An 18,077-nucleotide genomic window follows, 5' to 3' on the forward strand; every position below is an offset into this window, starting at 1 on the left:
CATATTGCTCTTTCAGACTGAGCTCAGACGCTCTGTAACAGTTCCTGGGCCATTACTCCTCCTGTTTTTAGCTGTTAGGCGTGAAATCCTTCCCTTTCTCTCTCCCCAGTCAGGCAATGCCAGTAGTGCCTATTGTGATGCTAACTCCACGGGTGGGGGGCCTCCATCTTCCCACCGGCCTGCTTCATGTCTCTTGCTCCGTTTCTCCTCTCAGATGATGCTATTGTGCTGTATTACACACGCCCGTATTTTCACCCCATCAACGTGTGTGTCAGCCATTGAGCCACAATAATTTACAAGCCACCATTCTGCTTTTAAGTTTGTCATGATGCTGTTATCAGAAACGGGGCTTCGCAGCTCTACCAGGTAACCCTGCGAGTTCTCATTGCAGGCTTTGTTTGGTGTGGAACAGTTTTCATTTGGGTGTCTAGCTCAGACCAGACTTTCTGCTTTGGGACTGATTTTTTTTAAATGCCAAGTCATTGTCAGTCCCCCTGTGGATATATTTTGTAATACTTGGCTCCATTTCTTTTCTCCACTCTGTTTAATGCTTTGAGTCATGAAATTTGTGTGTGACTGTGTGGTTTTGTTTACCTTATTTGCTTCCTCTCGCAGTGGGATATGTGCCAGTTCAGGCCAGTTACCTTTGTGCTATATTCACGTCACACACACACACGCGCATACTGCTGACTTATTACATACAGATCAGACATGGGGACATTTTCATAGAGCTTAATTATGAGAGAGAGAACCAGATAAAACGGACAATAGATGTGCTTGGAAAGCCATTTGAAGCGGCATGGAAGCCATTAGCTGCAGAAGCCCCATCAAGACCAGCGAGAGCGAAGCCTCTCTATGCTTTTATTATGTAATGAGCTGGTGTGATCAGCACCGCACGCGTCACCCATCAAGGAACAATCCAAGAACCATTGTTCATTTGCTCACTTAGAGAATAATACATGCATATTTGAGTGAGCGTGTGCGGGCGCACCTACACCAGTCTGTGAAATGAGTTCTTACTTCACGTTCAGTGTCATTTGCTCAGTGCAGGCAAGCCGTTTCTTCTTACGAACCCAGGCTTGTGTCGGAGTGACGAATGAACTGTATGAAATAACAAAACCACAAAAGATAAGCGGCACCTTGTCCCCAAAAGGCTGATGGATAAAAGTCTGAGAGTGAAGGTAGAGGCACTGCTGGACTCGTGCTGGCTTGGCTCGGCTCGGCTCACTTTCATTTTCTGGAAGACTCCATTTGAGATGCATAATTCATCTAGCTGGTATTTTTGCAGCAGTGTCCCCCCACCCCCACATATCTCTCTCTCTCTCCCTTCCTCCCTCCCTCATGCTTCACTGCTTTCTGCAGTTCTCCTATAAGAGGCCTGCGGAACATTTCTTTCTTTCCCCTCTCTTCATTCCTCTCCTCCCCTTCCTGAAAGTCTGTGCTGGTCCCATGTCATACACTTAGCTGTTTTATAATGCATGAGATTGAATACAGTACCTTACTGCAGTTTGCAGTCTTTTTCTCATCGTTTGCTGTTTGAAAAGGATGTAACTTGCTGCAGCAGCACAGTAAATGATCGAGGGCTGCATTGTAAAGGCGCACAGTGTTTGGAAGATGTAAGGAGTGCATGTTCTCACTCAGGCTGGAATGAGTGGGTGGGCTTAGCCTCAGAGCCACTAATATTCACCACTCCACTGCCATGCACATCAGCGCTGCCAGGCAGAGACACTGGCGCACGCATGCACGCGCACACACAACCAATTGGTTTCAAGCTTGGATACTTACCAGAGGATCGGCTAGCTGCTGGCACAGAACGTACCTGCTAAGTCCGCTTTTTTGTTTTACGCTTTTCTTTACTCTAGCATTGCACAAGTGTTGCTGTGTGTCAGAGCAGAGCCTGGTTGAGCAGTCCTGCATGTCCAGAAGCTGATGGTGTACTCAATGGATATCCCTTGTGTGTGAAGCTTGCAGAAATGGGCCTGTTGTGTTTGCATGATGCTCCTCCCAGAAAAAAAGGCCCTGGTGTGGTCTGTTCATGAGTTTCACCCTCTTCATGGCTGACAAATCACAGGGCATTCTTTTACTGTATCATTATTTTTTTTTTCTTCCCTCCTTTTTTGTTCCATTCTGTCACAGCATTCTTTCATCTGTAGCACAAAGCAGTGACACAACATCCTGTGGCCACTTCCTGTCTCTTCTGCCTTCATTTCCTGTTTTCTCTGGGCAGCTCAAGAGGAGTCTGTGTTTCTCTCGAGCTCGCTCTCTCACTCTGTGAGTCTGTGTATATCTCTGTCCCTATCGTGCTTATTCCGTATCATCTCGTTTGTCTCTTTCACTTCCTTCCCTCCTTTTTTTCATCATGTGTTTTCCATAACACACACACACACACACACACTCTCTCTCTCTCCGGGTAAATTAACAGCCCAGAGAGGTTGAGTTATATAAGCCTTATGCAGCACTGTCAGACAGTGCTTTCAGATTTATACTCTGAAAAAAAAATTCATTTAGAGGGATGTCTCGCCCCGTCCTCTCCCCGCTCCTCCCCTCCCCTTTTCTCCTCTGGTGTTCCTGAACTCTTGCACTCCTCTGTATAGATATGAGACACGACCCTGTTGGCCAACGTGCGTTTTGTGTGCTTAGTTTGTAACTATAAATGTGAACGTGCTAGAACAGTAATAGAGGTTGTGCTTCATGTCCCTGGCAGTGGGAAGTCCCCTCAGTGGCAAGTCCCCACCCTCTCCAGTGACCCAGATTCTGTGCAGCCTTCAGAAACACAGACCCATAACACCCACCATTTTACACTTTCATTTGGATCAGTATAAAGGCTAAAAAAAAAAAAAAAACCACAGAAGAGACAGTTACTCCAAATGTGAGGTTAAAATTAAACTCGAATCCTCGAAATGTATGTGGACGAAGAAGAAGAAGAACCCTTTATTTGTCACATGCACACTTCAAGCACAGTGAAATTCATCCTCTGCATTTAACCCATCTAAAGCAGTGAACACGCGCACACACCCAGAGCAGTGGGCAGCCACACCAGAGCAGTTAGGGGTCAGGTACCTTGCTCAAGGGCACCTCAGTCCAAGGCCGCCCCACGTCAACCTAACTGCATGTCTTTGGACTGTGGGGGAAACTGGAGCACCCGGAGGAAACCCACACTGATATGGGGAGAACACGCAAACGCCGCACAGAAAGGCCCTCGCCAGCTGCTGGGTTCAAACCCGGAACCTTCTTGCTGTGAGGCGACAGCGCTAACCACTACACCACCGTGCCACCCAACAATACACATTTAATAATTTAACACATTTGTGGTTAAACAGAGCACCTTCTCATTACAGCAAGGCTCATTCTGTGCCGTAGTCACATGGACTGTAACTTGTACAGCAAAGCTTGCTTATTTATTTATTAGAAATATGGCTTTATTTGACACCTGGATTTCTGACGCTCTGTCTGTGGCCTGACATGTGGGTTTTTGTGTAAGATTGCAGAAGGTGACTGAGAAAACAGGATGCTTGCTTACTAAAATGACAAATCATCCAGTCCGAATAGGGCTTCAGTATTTTTCCAGAATCGCTCACAGTGTAACCGTCCAAGGCTTCACCCTGTACCTTAACAAAGCGTGGGTTTTTTTGTTGTTGTTGTTGTTATTGTTTTGTCAGTCCTTTGACGTTACCGGTCCAGCAGCTTTGCCGCCTAAACAAGATTGAGAGAAACAAGCTTAGCTACTTTTTTTTTTTTTTTTTTCACCATGGCGATTTTTAACACTGATAAGATTATGGACAAGCAGCCCACGCATTCTTGTTCGCACATTGTTGCATAAGCCGTTATCTGTGTTCTTCTCACCTCAGTTTTCAGGTTTGTCCGCTTCTTATCTCGTGCTTCGGGCGTGCTTTTTGACACCAAAAAGGGAAAAAAGTTTTTGTCATATCCACGTAGCGCTCACTGATGAACTGTGCGCTGACTGCAGCTGCTTCACTGAGGCTGTTGTAACTTTTCAGTTTAGTTTCAGGCTTGTGTTGCGTCCATCAGATGAGCCATGTCTCTCTTGCAGGCTTCAGGCTAATAATGGTTATTTAAAGCTTCTGTAGTCGAGTAGTTTACCACTCTCTTTAAAACAGCTCCCATGGGCACTTTAATGGTTTTCACCAGCTACTGTTTATTTGATTAGACTGAGCAGTTCTGTTTTTAGCACGTGGCATTAGGTAGAATCCTTGCTTTCTATTCTACAGTGCTTCCCGAAGAAAAAAAAAGTCAATCTGTGTATGCTGGTTATAATTTAACTGATAAAATTGGACGTTATTAATGTTCCACGAACTTATCTTTAGTCTTGGCAGTGTTAAAGCATGACGTAATGACTTGTGGTAAACACGGACAGTTTTGTTAACGTTTACTGAGTCGAGATGCAGACTGAAGGCAGCCGTGGTGGTGAAGACACGCGAATCTTAGGGCGTATCCACACCTACGTTGTTTGGTCAGGACCAAACGAACCAAATTTCCCTTGGTCCGGACCTTTTGGGTTGGTCTGAATACAAACCACCGAACTCTGGTGCGGACCGAGACCGAGCTGCAAGGTCGGACTCGGTCCGGACCAAAGGAACCCTGGTGCGGATCTTTTGGAGGTGTGAAAACAGACCGGACCTAATCCGACAGTTTTGCTTTTTTGTACCTCGGGAGCTTCCGTCGTTTGTCGAGCATTATGGGAAACAGAGTCTTGACACTCCACCGCAAAGTGCAAACACTGTTTCGGTTGTCAAGGGAACCTTACAACAATCGTTCAGTCATTCAGACCAGTGGTAGGCTAGACTACAGAGTACAAAAAATGAGTAGGGGGCAAACGTGGGCCGAGGAAGAAACGCGTACCCTTGTGGATATATGGGCAGATGTCCACATATCTGAGCTTTTGGAGAGAACACACAAATGCCGACGTGTTTGCTGTATTCAGTGAGAAAATGAAGGAGAAGGTGTTCACGCGCTCCCCAGAACAGCGCTTTGTGCGCGTGTCGTCTCTGACCAATAGCTGAACGACCTCAGGGCGCGTGGCTTTGTTGACAGATTTTGGTCCGCTTACTAAAATGTACAGCGTGAAAGCGAACCGCACCAAAATGAAAAAATAAAAAAAACATTTGGTTCGGACCAAAGCAAGTGAACTATCGAACTATCCTGGTCTGAATACACCCTTAGTCCTCTAGGCCTCTGCAATCCTGCTCACTGTGAAAGCTGCAACAGCTAACTCTGCGTTTTTAGCTCTCCTTTTCTTCCCACCGTGGAAAAACATGTTTAGACTGCTTCTGCGGCTCCTGCAGTTTGAGTTTGAATCGGAGGAATGTGTCTAAGAGGCAGATGTGTGTGTGTGTGTGTGTGAGGGAGAGAGAGAGAATGCATATGGGTGGGGGTACATGAAGTGTAATCATTTGCAGATGTTGGCGGGAGTTCATCAGATCTGACTGTGGAAAGTAATCCCTGGAAAGAGTCGTGTGACAGGAAGTTTTTTCTGCTGCCTTGCTTCCTCTCTGTATAAATTATATTTGTGGCCTTGAGCAAATCACTGTGTTAAAAGCAACAGCATGCGCTTGTAGATCTTTCGTAGATTAGATGAGCACTGAAACCTAGATGATGGCATCTAGTGTAGCTCGTTTGTTTTTATTAACAGTGCGGACGTGAGTGTATGTGCAAACTCGTGTTAGTTCATGTTCATAAGCGAGAGGCTTAGAGTTTCAGGGATGTCTTCCTGGTTGAGCTGAGAGTTTGGGTGACTGCAGTGTAATGGACTGTCTTGGTGCATTGTGGAGCAGATCTGTTTACATCCAGATACTGAAAATAATCGACAGGCATGCCTTTTGAAGCGCAGCTGCTTTTGTCCGGCTCCTCATCTGTGCTGTGACCTTGCCTTAGCCACGCCGAATCCAACACCAGCCATTTTGTAATTGCTGTCAGGCTGCCAAGTCACACCCTTAAAGAAAGACACTGGCACACAGACACGCACTAAGTGCTCCTCCCTCCCCATGGGGATTCTGGGTAATCCTGTTCTGCTGCTGCAGACTCTCAGGGCAGACAGGGAATTCACCTGGGAGTGCAGGGTTTCACTTTCTGAAGCATCTGTGAAGGGTTTTACTCATTCAGGTCATTTTGAAATGTCTGTTAATCAGGGGGTCAAATCAACTGCGCTTGTGGTTTTGCACTCATCTGAGAGACATGATGGTAATGACGATAAGAAACTTGAAAATCATAACTCGTGTACTTGCCTTAGGCATCACGACTTTCAGAAGCACAAAAAATGCAAAAAAACAGGTGGAGCTCATAAACTAGTGTGAGCTAGTTAAAAAAAGGAAACTGGGAAAAAGGATGTAAGTGTGCACTGGTGAAAATACAAAATGCATGAAAATCCAAGTCACTGAACATATACGTTAGAGTCTGAGTGATCGTGTTGCTTCGTTTTAAAATTTTTAAAAAGTACCGTTTGTGTGTAAATACTGTACACGGATTGAGTAAAAACGTATTTAAATTCTTCAAGCAGGAAACCCCCACATGTGAACAAGTGTATGGAATTGAAGATTGAGATTTGAAAAACGTTATTCGAACCACTCCAGATTGGCTTGAACGCTCCTAATCCTTCTCATAATCAGTCCTTGAGGCAGTTCATTGGGTCTAACTTGGCCTTTTCCTCTCCCCTCCTACACAGAGAAGCAAGGTCCGGAGCGGAAGCGCATTAAAAAGGAGCCCAACACCAGGAAGCCAAGCTTGCCGTTCGGGATGGGCATGCCAGGAATCCGGGCTGGGTACCCGCTGTCAGAGCGGCAGCAGGTGGCTCTTCTTATGCAGATGACGGCGGAGGAGTCAGTAAACAGTCCAGGTGCGTGCTTGTCATGAGCGCCACGTCCTGCAAGCCCCCACAAGCTCTCACTGTCCCTGCTGCTCTCTCTCTCTCTCCTCTCTCTCCCTCTCATGCCATGCTTCGTTAAAACACACACCACAGTACTTAATTAGAATTCCATTTAACAAGATAACCCTCATCAATTCCGATTACTACAGTGAAATAGACCACAGTCTGAATCCACTGCTGTATGACAATGGAAGTGTTTGTACACCTCTTCTAAACATTTCTTTACTCTTCAACTTGACTGTGTGTGTTTGTTTTTCCCTTACACTGGCCAGCTTGTTTTTACAAAGTGGTATTAGAGAAGTAGGGAAGTGAAAACTGCTGCATTGGGTATCGCCGAGTAATCTTAAAAGGTTTATTCGTGCACTCTGAATTGTGCACCAAACCATACCTAGTTTTATTATTTCAAGAGCGCTTGCCTCTTACTCAGATTTTCCTCTTCGTCTTCAACTGGTTGCACATATTTAATTTTAACAAAGGAAAAAAAAAAAATGTCCCTGCTGTGAAATATTTAAAATTCTCACCATGCACACAAGTATTGTTTTCTGCTGACTAAAGAAGAAAAAAAGTTAAAAGTGCTGTCTGCTAACAGCATTGGTTCTTAATGAGTTCCTACATCTCCAACCTAAATCCAGGCGTTTTTCTGCATCTAGTGCATCACATCTAACGTACTAAACACACTGAGAATTTTAAATAAATGCCATCCTGGATGATGCCATCCAAAAGCCAACTGTAACAAACCATTTCCTTTAATCTTGTAAGAGAGAATAAATGAGACCAGAAAACAAGAGGCCACTGTTTCAGCTGTGCATTCGTTGCCCAAGACTGCCATCCGGAGGCAGCTTTGAGTCGTCATGACCTTTTCAGCATGCAGTGTGTTACACTTGGACTCCATTGCACCGTGTGTCCTGTGCCTAACAAATGCAGTTCTGTTTGGTTTTATTTTTAGACACAACACCAAAGCATCAGTCACAGTCAAATCTGGGTCAGAAGGGAACACCAAACTCTGCCTCAAAAACCAAAGACAAAGTGAATAAGCGGAATGAGAGAGGTGAAACACGGCTGCACCGGGCAGCCATCCGCGGCGAGGTGCGCCGCATCAAGGAGCTCATCAGCGAGGGAGCTGATGTGAATGTAAAAGACTTTGCAGGTGAGGAGTGCATTCATTGTTGCAGCTTGAGAAACAGTGCAGAACTACAAATAAGGAATGATTATATCATGTTTAAGAAGACAAATTAAAAAAAAAAAAAACCCGTCTGTTATATCTTCCAGGCTGGACCGCACTGCATGAAGCATGCAACAGAGGGTATTACGAAGTGGCCAAGCAGCTGCTGGCAGCCGGGGCCGAGGTCAATACCAAGGGCCTGGATGATGATACGCCTCTACATGATGCGTCAAACAATGGCCACTTTAAAGTAAGCTTTGTTCAAGCATGATTAGTACATCGAACCAGGGTTTCATGGTCAGCGTTTTATGGCACTTTTTTCCAGGAATTTTTCAGCTAGTGAGCCAATTCTGTTTAATCCAGCCATTGTCTTGGTTTCATTCAGACTTTTTTCGTTCTTATGGTTATTTGTTTTCTAGGTGGTGAAGTTACTTTTGCGGTATGGAGGGGACCCTTGTCAAAGCAACAGAAGGGGGGAAACGCCGCTGAAGGTTGCCAACTCTCCAACCATGCTCAATTTGTTGCTTGGAAAAGGCACTTACACTTCTAGTGAGAGCTCATCGGGTATGTGCTGTATATAATTTCTTTTGAAAAGCCAAATACAAATTTTGAAGTTCTCTCCAGTAATTTTATTTATTTATTTTAATTTGTGCCATCAGAATCTTCAGAGGAGGAGGACGCGCCATCGTTTGCCCCATCTAGCTCTGTTGATGGCAATAACACAGATTCAGAGTTCGAGAAGGGCTTAAAGCTGAAAGGGAAGCCCCTCGACCCGCCCAAATCCATCACCACACCGGTCAAGGACGAATACGAGTTTGACGAGGATGACGAAGAGGAGCGCGTCCCGCCTGTGGATGACAAGCATTTGCTCAAAAAAGACTTCCGCAAGGATCCCGTCAGCAAGGTCAACAACTTCATCTCCATCCCCAAGATGGAGGTGAAAACTTATTCCAAAAGCAACTCACTCACACCAAAGAAGCCTGTGCGTCGGATACTGTCAGATAGCAACAGCTCAGATGAGGATGACCGGACGTTGTGTTTCACGCCAGCACCCACGCCAAGGCAATCTGCTGCTCAGAGCAACACCAAGGGTAGAGACTCGAACACGTTGTGCTCCAAGCAGCAGAAAGACAAAAGCAAAGTCAAAAAGAAGAGAAAGAAAGAGACAAAAAATAACATCAGTAAGGAGGTGCGCTTCGGCAAAGTGAACGACAAGTTCTGCACCTCCGACTCTGAGACGGGCGATATGGAGAGTGAGGATGATAAGGGCTCAATGCCTGTTTCGAACTGTGTGAAGGATTCTACAACTTTGAGCCTTAAAGAATCTAGCGTATTCAGCTCACTGTCTGTGTCGTCTTCCTCCTCTTCTCATGGGAGTTTGGGCTCTCAGAAGCTTACACAATCTCTGGCAGAGCAGCACCCGAAACAGTGGAGGACAGATGGTTGGAAGACTGTGTCCTCCCCAGTTTGGTCTGATGTCAGCTCCCTCTCCGACTCAGTCAGAACGAGGCTTTCCAGCGAGTCCGATTATTCCTCTGCAGACTCGAGTGTCGAGTCAATAAAACAGGTGAAGAAGAAAGCACAGGAGAAGAAGAAAAACAATATGCATGCCAGTGTGCTAGACAAAAAGAGCTCTGACTTTTATAAGAACTCAAGCATGGATGGAACCGTTTCTAAAACAGACAAGGACGGAAAGGTATTGAAAAAACACAAAGTAAAACATAAACACAAAAATAAAGAAAAGGAGAAGGTTGCAACTTTAGTGTTGAATCAAGACATGAATGAAAAATTTGTCAAGAGCATTTCCTTCGACTTTGATGATTCTCGACAAGAGTCACCTTCCGAAAGCAAAGTCAAACTCTCCAAACATGAAAAAGATCATTTTAAGAAAGAGGACAGGTTGTCAAAAGTTAAAGCTGAAGATAAAGACTGGACAGGGAAAGATGTTCAAAGAGTATCTAAAGAAGAGAAGTCCAAGAAAACAAAGGAGTCTAATAAAGATAGAGCAATTAAAGATGAAAAGGACAAATCTTTAAAAACCGAAAAGGAGAAAGGGATGAAGGACAAAGAAAAGCCAAAAGAGGAAAAACAAAAATCCCATAAAGAGGATAAAAAGAAAAAGTCCAAGGATAAGTCTCTCAAAGCAGAAAAAAAGAGTGAGCAGAGAGAGGAGAAGCATTTTAAGGTGGAAAAAGACAAAACTTTAAAGGAGGAAAAGTCAAAGAAGGATAAGACCCTCAAGGAAGAACCGGACTATGATGACTATGATATGAAAAATCCTTTTTTAGAGGATACCAAGATGAGCGCATCAGATCATGATCGATGGCCATCAGACCTTTCCTCTGACAGCTCTCTCTATGAAGATGATAGTTGGGATGCCCCCATGAAAGACTACAAAGCAAATAACAATTCTGTGAAACTGATTGTGGAAACGATGAAAGACGAAAACAGGGACCGGAAAAAAGACGGCAAAGTTAAAGATAAGAAGTCGGAGCATGGTGACAAGCGCTTTGACAAAGATCTTACTTCCAAGAAAAAAGAGAAGGAATCTTCTGACAAAGGAAGCGACAAAGGAAGCGAAAAGAAAAAAGACTGGACTGACAAACAAAAGCTGAACTCCACTCACTCCGAAAAGGAGAAGAAACGAAAGGAATCGGCTGATGGAGTCATCAAAGAGAAAAAAGAAAAGGAGTCAGAGTGCGGCAGAGACAGGAAAGATTCCTACGAGTTTACCAAGGAGCGTAAAGACTCCAAAAGCAAAACGGAATGCTTGAGAGATGAATACAGCATCGAGACCTTCTTCAAATCAGAGACTGAAACTACGCCGAAGTCTGATCCCAGGGAGAGGAACCACTCTGGAAAAGAAAAGGAGAAGAAGGGGGATGGCGTGGAGAAGAAGGACAAGTTAAAAGGTGAAAAGCACAAAGATAAGCCTAAAGATCGGAGTTTGGACCAGGAGAAACCTGAGAAAAACTTGGTGGACAGGTCTTTGAAAGATAAAGACATTGAAAGGAGCTCCAAAGACAAGAAAGATGGGGCTAAAGATAAACACAAAGATTCTCACAGTAAGGATAAGGAGAGGAAGATGTCATCTGAGCAGAGTAAAGACAAGAAAGAAAAAATATTCCAAGACAAACATGGTGAAAGGGAAAAGGATTTTCTTGAATTTAAAAAGGAAGAAAAGAAGAGTGAAAAGGTGAGGGAGAAGACCTGGTATAAAATTGAGGATATATTCACGGATGAGAGTGAAGATGAGAGTGATAATTACAACGGAGGGGTGGCAAAATTGAGCGATTCTTTTGGACTATTGGACTCTCACCGTAAAGACTCCACACCTGATAGAGATGACCTAGATATCCTGACGGATAAACACAGGAAGTATTCCGGGGAGGGGAAACAACACTCGACAGAAAATAAGAAAGAAAAGGAGCATAAAGATAAAAAGAAAGAAAAGATGTTTGATGCAGGAAAAGAGCGAAAAGGCTCAATGGAAAAACACAAAGATAAGAAAGACAAGGATTCAACTGATATAAAACACAAGGACCGCAAAGACCGAGCGTCTGTGGACTCGAATCAGGAAAAGAAAATCCGACAGAAACCAACAGACAAGAGGGAGCTCACTGAGGAAAAGGGCAAAAGCAAATACAAAGATAAACCAGACCATCTGAAAGATAGAAAACTTTCTAAGGGCAGTGGTGAGAATGAGAAATCCTTGCTTGAGAAGCTAGAGGAGGAGGCCATGAATGACTACAAAGATGATTCCAATGATAAGAACAGCGAGATGTCGTCAGACAGTTTCACAGACCGGGGGCATGAGCCAGTTTCAAGCAGCTTCTATGACTCCTCGAATATCACCTTGCCAGATATGTCAGAGGATCGAAGAGAGTCACTGTCCATCTCTAACCCACAGGACAAATTCAGAGAGAAGGAGCGGCATAGGCATTCCTCTTCCTCATCCTCCAAAAAGAGTCATGACAAGGAGAAGGAGAAGGGCAAGAAAGAGAAAGCTGATAAGCGGGACAAGTCGGAGGAGCTTAGAGAGTCCTTTGGCCGCAGAGAGAGCCTGCCTGTTGAGAAGGAGCCCATGCCCCTGGAAGCTGATCCATATACTTTTCCATATGGTTCTAAGGGTGATGGAGAGGATGACTTGGACAAAACTCTGGAGTTTGAAAAGGAAATGTCCAAAAAGGATAAGACAAATAGCATCATTACTAGCGAAAAGATTAAAGACAAAAAGAAGAAAGAGAAGCATAAGGAAAAGGTCAAAGAGGAGAAACACAAATATTCAGATGGTTTTGGGTCTTTCCGACACATCAAAGACGAGCAAAAATCTGGACTGAAAGAGAGCCCTCAAGTCACAAATTTAAAAGACAAGTCAAAAGAAGATAGTCCAAAGTTTGATGGCAAAAACAAGGACAGAAATCGGGACATTGCAGACAAAGATAGAACAGATTATAACAAGACCAAGGATAAGCTCAATGACGGCGACAAGCTCAGCCAGTCAAAAGACACCACCCGGAAAGACGCTCGCCCACGTGAGAAACTTCTGGTTGATGGTGATCTCAGACTAACGAGCTTTGGCAAAATGCTTAGTTTAAAGGATCAGGAGAATGAAGAGCGCCATAAGAGACACAAGGAGAAGATGAAACAAATGGAGAAATTAAGGCATAAATCAGGAGATCCAAAGTTTAAAGAGAAAATCAAGTCCAGCGAGGATCTCAAAAAGAACCGTAGCGATCTCTCATCTAAGAAGACTGGCACATTAGACTCTGCTTTGAAAGACAAGAAACTTAAAGATGTGAGCCTTCCATCTCAGATGATGTCCCCTGATAGAAAATCACAGCCACTGGACAGCCAAAACTCAAAAGACTGGCTAGCAGGCCACCAGATGAAGGAAAATCTTCCTGCTTCTCCACGACCTGATCAGAACAGGCCAACAGGGGTCCCCACTCCTGCATCTGTGATTTCATGTCCAAGCTATGAGGAAGTCATGCAGACTCCTCGTACACCATCCTGCAGTACAGAGGACTACCAAGAAATCATATTCGATGGACTCGACTGTCAGAACTCTTCCGCAATGACCATGTCAATGAACGCCTGCTCCCCGACATTCTTTGATAGATACACGTCCCAGAACTCATCCCATAGTTTCCCAGAAGGAACCTGCATCACACCAGCGAAAAATATGCAGTTACCCCTCGAGAGTCGATCAGTCACCTCTGACGTCAGAAGACCTCTAGAAGAAGAGTTCAAAGCAGAAGCTGACAAGTTTCTTCGACAGCAAAACGCACCTCAAGAATTCGAGTCTTCTGCCTCACATCTTTCTGAAGACAAAACCCTCCCAATGGAGAGACTCGATGGTCTTTCGTCTTCATACCCCTCACCTCACATTAACATGCTGTCTCCAAGGCCTGATTCAGCACAGCCTGTACCCGATAGAGCTTCTGCAGCCAGTTCTGGGAATGATGCCAGTGAACTCCCTCCAGAGAGTATGTACAGTTATCTCATGAAGCCCTCGACTCCAGTCCATAGATCTGACACTCAGTGTCTGGACATAGCTGCGCCTCTGACACCAGCGCCTGCGGCTTTGCCTCCGATGGACATTGATGATTTGTCTGAACCACATCAAAGTGAGCCCAGTTTGTTGCCCTCTGATCCAGTGAGTGGCAGTGAATATTTACCTCCCCTTGTTGAGGAGCAGGATGAAGATGAGGAGGAGGATGAGGAAGAGGAGGAGGAGGACGAAGAGGAGGATAATTCGGAGGAAACGGCTGAAACTCAGATTGCTTCAGATCAGGCCATGCAGTCTACTGAAGACCCCACATATTCTCTTGGATTAGAAGATTCTGTCATGAAGACTTGGGCTGACTCTCTCGATCGTAGAGAGCCTGAAGTCCTTCCACTGACACCCACTCATCCTCAAGATAATAACATGGAAAACTCTTGTGATCAGTCTATAGGGTGGAACTCAGATGGTCTTATGAAATCTCCCCATGAAAGTTATGGAGAGGTTGAAGCTGCGGTTTCAAAGATCAGCAGTCCATATTCACACTCTGATTGTGACCTTCCACCTATTCCGACCGCAATACCTGTCCACTCATCCATGACACCCCCTTATTCTGCATATTCCAGGTCATACCAACACATTTCAGAAAGTCATTATGACGTACAGAAAGACGGCGTAGAGGATATTTCTTCATCACCGAGACCTGAAGCAGAGTCTGCAGAATCAAACTTCATGCCACCCTCCTCAACTCGACTAGAAACCTTCTTCACAGATATCAAACCACATGTTGAGGAGAATCAAATGGACATTGAGCCATCGTGTGTGGCACAAGAGAATAGAGAAGAATCACTCAGTTACCCTCAGGGCAGTCTTGCCCAACCAGGAAGCTGTGAGTCTCACTGGGTTGACCCCTTTCCTAACGCAGTTGACGAGCTAGATCCTTTGAGTCCGTTCTCTTTGACGGAACTTGCCTTCCCAGAAAAAGAGATGCATGAGCCTGAAGTTACAACCTCAGAGACAACAGAGAACAAACATCCTCCTCCTGTCCCAATAAGACCTTTGGAAGCAAGCAAAGAGCTAGGGGTATTGGATGTTGGCTTTCCCAGTTTGACCAAGCCTCCATGCTCGCCTGTAGTTGTTCCTCCATGCGAGTCTGCTCAGGATTTGGCGCCAACTGCCCATGAAGAGAGCTACAGACCCCAACATGAGCTCGAACCAGAACCTCACAACATTCAAGATGTTCCATCAATTAAAGAAACCATCCAGGAAGATGTGCATCTGTTTGATGACCATGATGAGGGTGATGGCAACATGTATTCAGATGTTGATGGAGAGAATGACCAGGAATATAGACAGAAAGACACAGCCCCCGATATGCTGGTGACAGTAACACCATGTTTGGAACCACTGGCACCTTTAAAATCAGATCAAATTGCGTCTAATCCCGTGGTTGTCTTGGGTACATCGTGCAACTCTTGCCCCCCTGCTCCAGTCTTGACTGTCACATCATCCAGCACCCCCCAAATATCAGAAACTTTGGAGACAACGGTCAAACTCCCAGTTGCACCTGCCACAACTGAGGCCCCCAAAAAGGTTGAGGAGATAGCGCCAAGAATGACTCGCAATCGCGCACAGATGCTGGCCAACCAGAGTAAGCAGAACACTGCGACGAGTGTCTCATCTTCCACAACCTCCTCTCCTGTTACCACAAGCATCACTACTATTTCTCCATCCTCTCTTACCTCTGGAGAGAAGGAGAAAGAGAAGGAGCCAATCAGCACCATCCCTGCTCAGGCTTCAGCTCCTGTTCTCGTCACCAAAACTAAAGGCCGCACTGAGGAGGAGGATGGCCAGACGCAGCATCCTCGCAAAAGGAAGTTCCAGAAATCAGGCCAGCAACAAGTACAGGTTCAGCTCGTCAACACAGCGATGCAGCAAACGCGGGAGATGATACAGCAAACATTAGCAGTGATAGTCAATGCCATCAAGCTGGATGAAATTGAGCCATACCACAGCGACCGCTCCAACCCTTACTTTGAGTACTTACAGATCCGCAAAAAGATTGAAGAGAAACGGAAAATCCTTTGCTATATAACACCACAAGCTCCCCAGTGCTATGCAGAATATGTGACGTACACCGGCTCCTACCTGCTAGATGGCAAACCACTGAGCAAACTACATATCCCAGTGGTAAGAACAGCGTTTTACACAATAACACTACCTTTGTTGCGTTTACACAACTTTATAACAAACATTAGGAAACCAGCGTTTCAAAATTTATGCCAAAAGAGATTTTCGGTTCTGTCCTGCAGATTGCTCCACCTCCATCTTTGTCTGAGCCCTTGAAGGAGCTCTTCAGACAGCAGGAGGCAGTAAGGGGGAAACTGCGACTGCAGCACAGCATTGAGCGGGTAAATCCACCAACTCCATCACCCACACACTGCCTGTTTCCTACCCCTGGATCCCTCAGCGTGCTTTAGGAGTCATCCTGTTAAAATTGGTGCTTTTGATCGCTCAGCACAAAACCTTTTCGAGTATTCTGTATAATAGAAAAGCCCTGTATCTGGAATGTGTTTTTTTTTTTTCCCCTCAAACTGTACAAAGTATGGCATAATACAGTCAAATTTCTTATTTCATCTTGCACTCATCTGATGTTTGAAAAATTCTACATACCACCTTAATCAAACGTTATCGCAAGGGTCAGAGTGTCTAGACTGGCCTTAGGAATGTCTCGAAATTTTATTTTCCTATAGGAAAAGCTGATTGTGTCCTGTGAACAAGAGGTCCTGCGAGTTCACTGCAGAGCAGCCAGAACCATTGCGAATCAGGCTGTCCCGTTTAGCGCTTGCACCATGCTTCTGGATTCAGAGGTTTACAATATGCCATCAGAGAGCCAGGTAAAATACCTTTACTCTCATCGTGAACCAGCCTCGCATCTCAGTGCTAACAGGTGTAGAATAATTTGCTAAATGCTGATGTGTTTTAACAGGGGGATGAAAACAAATCTGTGAGAGACCGCTTTAACGCCCGGCAGTTTATCTCTTGGATTCAAGACGTGGACGATAAATATGACCGCATGAAGGTGAGGGTCTTACTGATGGAATTCTTATCCTGTACATTCTGATGCACTGCTTAAAGGGCTGATGACACAAACATGACTCTATGCAATTTCTTAAATAAACTATACAACATGGCAAACATGTTAGATTTCTGTTATAATTACGTGAAAAGAAGCTGTTGTTACGCGAATATCCAACTTTTAATTGCACAGCGCAAGAAAACTGGGTCCGTGGCTCGCGGCCATGTTGTGACGTCAGCGGGAGAACACGCTGCGGTTCACTGGCTGTTCTACTCTGGTTCTACTCAATGGAAATGGCACATGAAAACGCCGGTGAACTCTCTAGTGCTAGCTCTTCCTCTTCTGGGAGTCTAGAATTGTGTTGATCTCTTCCGAATAGAATCTATGATAGCCTACCCTCTTTACCCTTTGCCTCTCGTTGCTAGGCGGCAGTTACATGAAAGCCGCAAGCTTTCACAAGCAAATACATGACTGATATCACGCCGACTTTATGATTACATTTATGATTATCATGTAGAATCTATAGCTCTACGTACCTTTATCTTATGTCGTTTCACAACACATGTTCTGACAGGAGGACTGTCTTTGGATCCGGCATAGCTACTAGTAGACCCCCTCCGGAATACTGGCAGTGTTGCCAGATTGGGAGGTTTCCCGCCCAGTTGGGCGGTTTCAAGTGCATTTTGGTGGGTTTTGAACATATTTTGGGCTGGAAAACGTCAGCAGTATCTGAACTTGAAACCGCCCAACTGGGCGGGAAACCTCCCAATCTGGCAACACTGTGTAGGCACTGCTGATGGTAGCAGCACACGTTTGCGCTGAACTGAACACCCAAGAGATTCTTTTAAGCTGGGAAGGGTGTCAAAACAATCCAAATCGAAGTGTTCAGAGCACAGGACGGATGTTGGTGAGGGCTCCCACTTGTCACGAGTGCGCCTGACTTGCTTCACCCACTTCGCATGCAGCTCGGGATCTCTGGGAAACTTGAATAAACTTACCCCATCCTTGTGGGTTTTGGAGCAAAAGCCGGCAACACAACGCGAAGGCATAATAACTATATATATTATAATGTATAATAATGTCTAATAAAAATACTAATAATGATAAACTGGTAAGTTAGGAGGAAGGTTCTTTCGCTGACGTCATATAGCTCCTCCTCCTCCTTCGTCTCCTGGGTGCTGCAGCCCCGTCAAATTTGCCCAAATAGCCGCGTTTATCATCATAACTTGTAAAATAGGCGCTTTCGTGAATTAATATATGGATCATCGGGAATTACTTTTTATACAGTGGTGCTTGAAAGTTTGTGAACCCTTTATAATTTTCTATATTTCTGCATAAATATGACCTAAAACATCATCAGATTTTCACACAAGTCCTAAAAGTAGATAAAGAGAACCCAGTTAAACAAATGAGACAAAAATATTATACTTGGTCATTTATTTATTGAGGA

At 44.8% G+C, this 18,077-nt stretch overlaps 1 protein-coding gene across 3 annotated transcripts in view; it reads left to right on the forward strand.

The window, feature by feature from the left end:
• The window catches only part of ankrd11 (ankyrin repeat domain 11), a 272,200-nt gene that overhangs the window by 248,456 nt on the left and 5,667 nt on the right, over positions 1–18,077 (forward strand). For all 3 annotated transcript variants that reach the window (XM_060911699.1, XM_060911698.1, XM_060911700.1), the window contains 8 exons: positions 6,680–6,850; positions 7,827–8,027; positions 8,150–8,292; positions 8,462–8,606; positions 8,702–15,738; positions 15,861–15,959; positions 16,302–16,445; positions 16,538–16,630. In XM_060911699.1, the coding sequence (XP_060767682.1) occupies positions 6,680–6,850; positions 7,827–8,027; positions 8,150–8,292; positions 8,462–8,606; positions 8,702–15,738; positions 15,861–15,959; positions 16,302–16,445; positions 16,538–16,630 (8,033 nt within the window). The remainder of the gene's footprint in view (positions 1–6,679; positions 6,851–7,826; positions 8,028–8,149; positions 8,293–8,461; positions 8,607–8,701; positions 15,739–15,860; positions 15,960–16,301; positions 16,446–16,537; positions 16,631–18,077) is intronic.

This window comes from Neoarius graeffei, chromosome 27, assembly GCF_027579695.1.
Source record: "Neoarius graeffei isolate fNeoGra1 chromosome 27, fNeoGra1.pri, whole genome shotgun sequence".
NCBI lineage: Eukaryota > Metazoa > Chordata > Actinopteri > Siluriformes > Ariidae > Neoarius > Neoarius graeffei.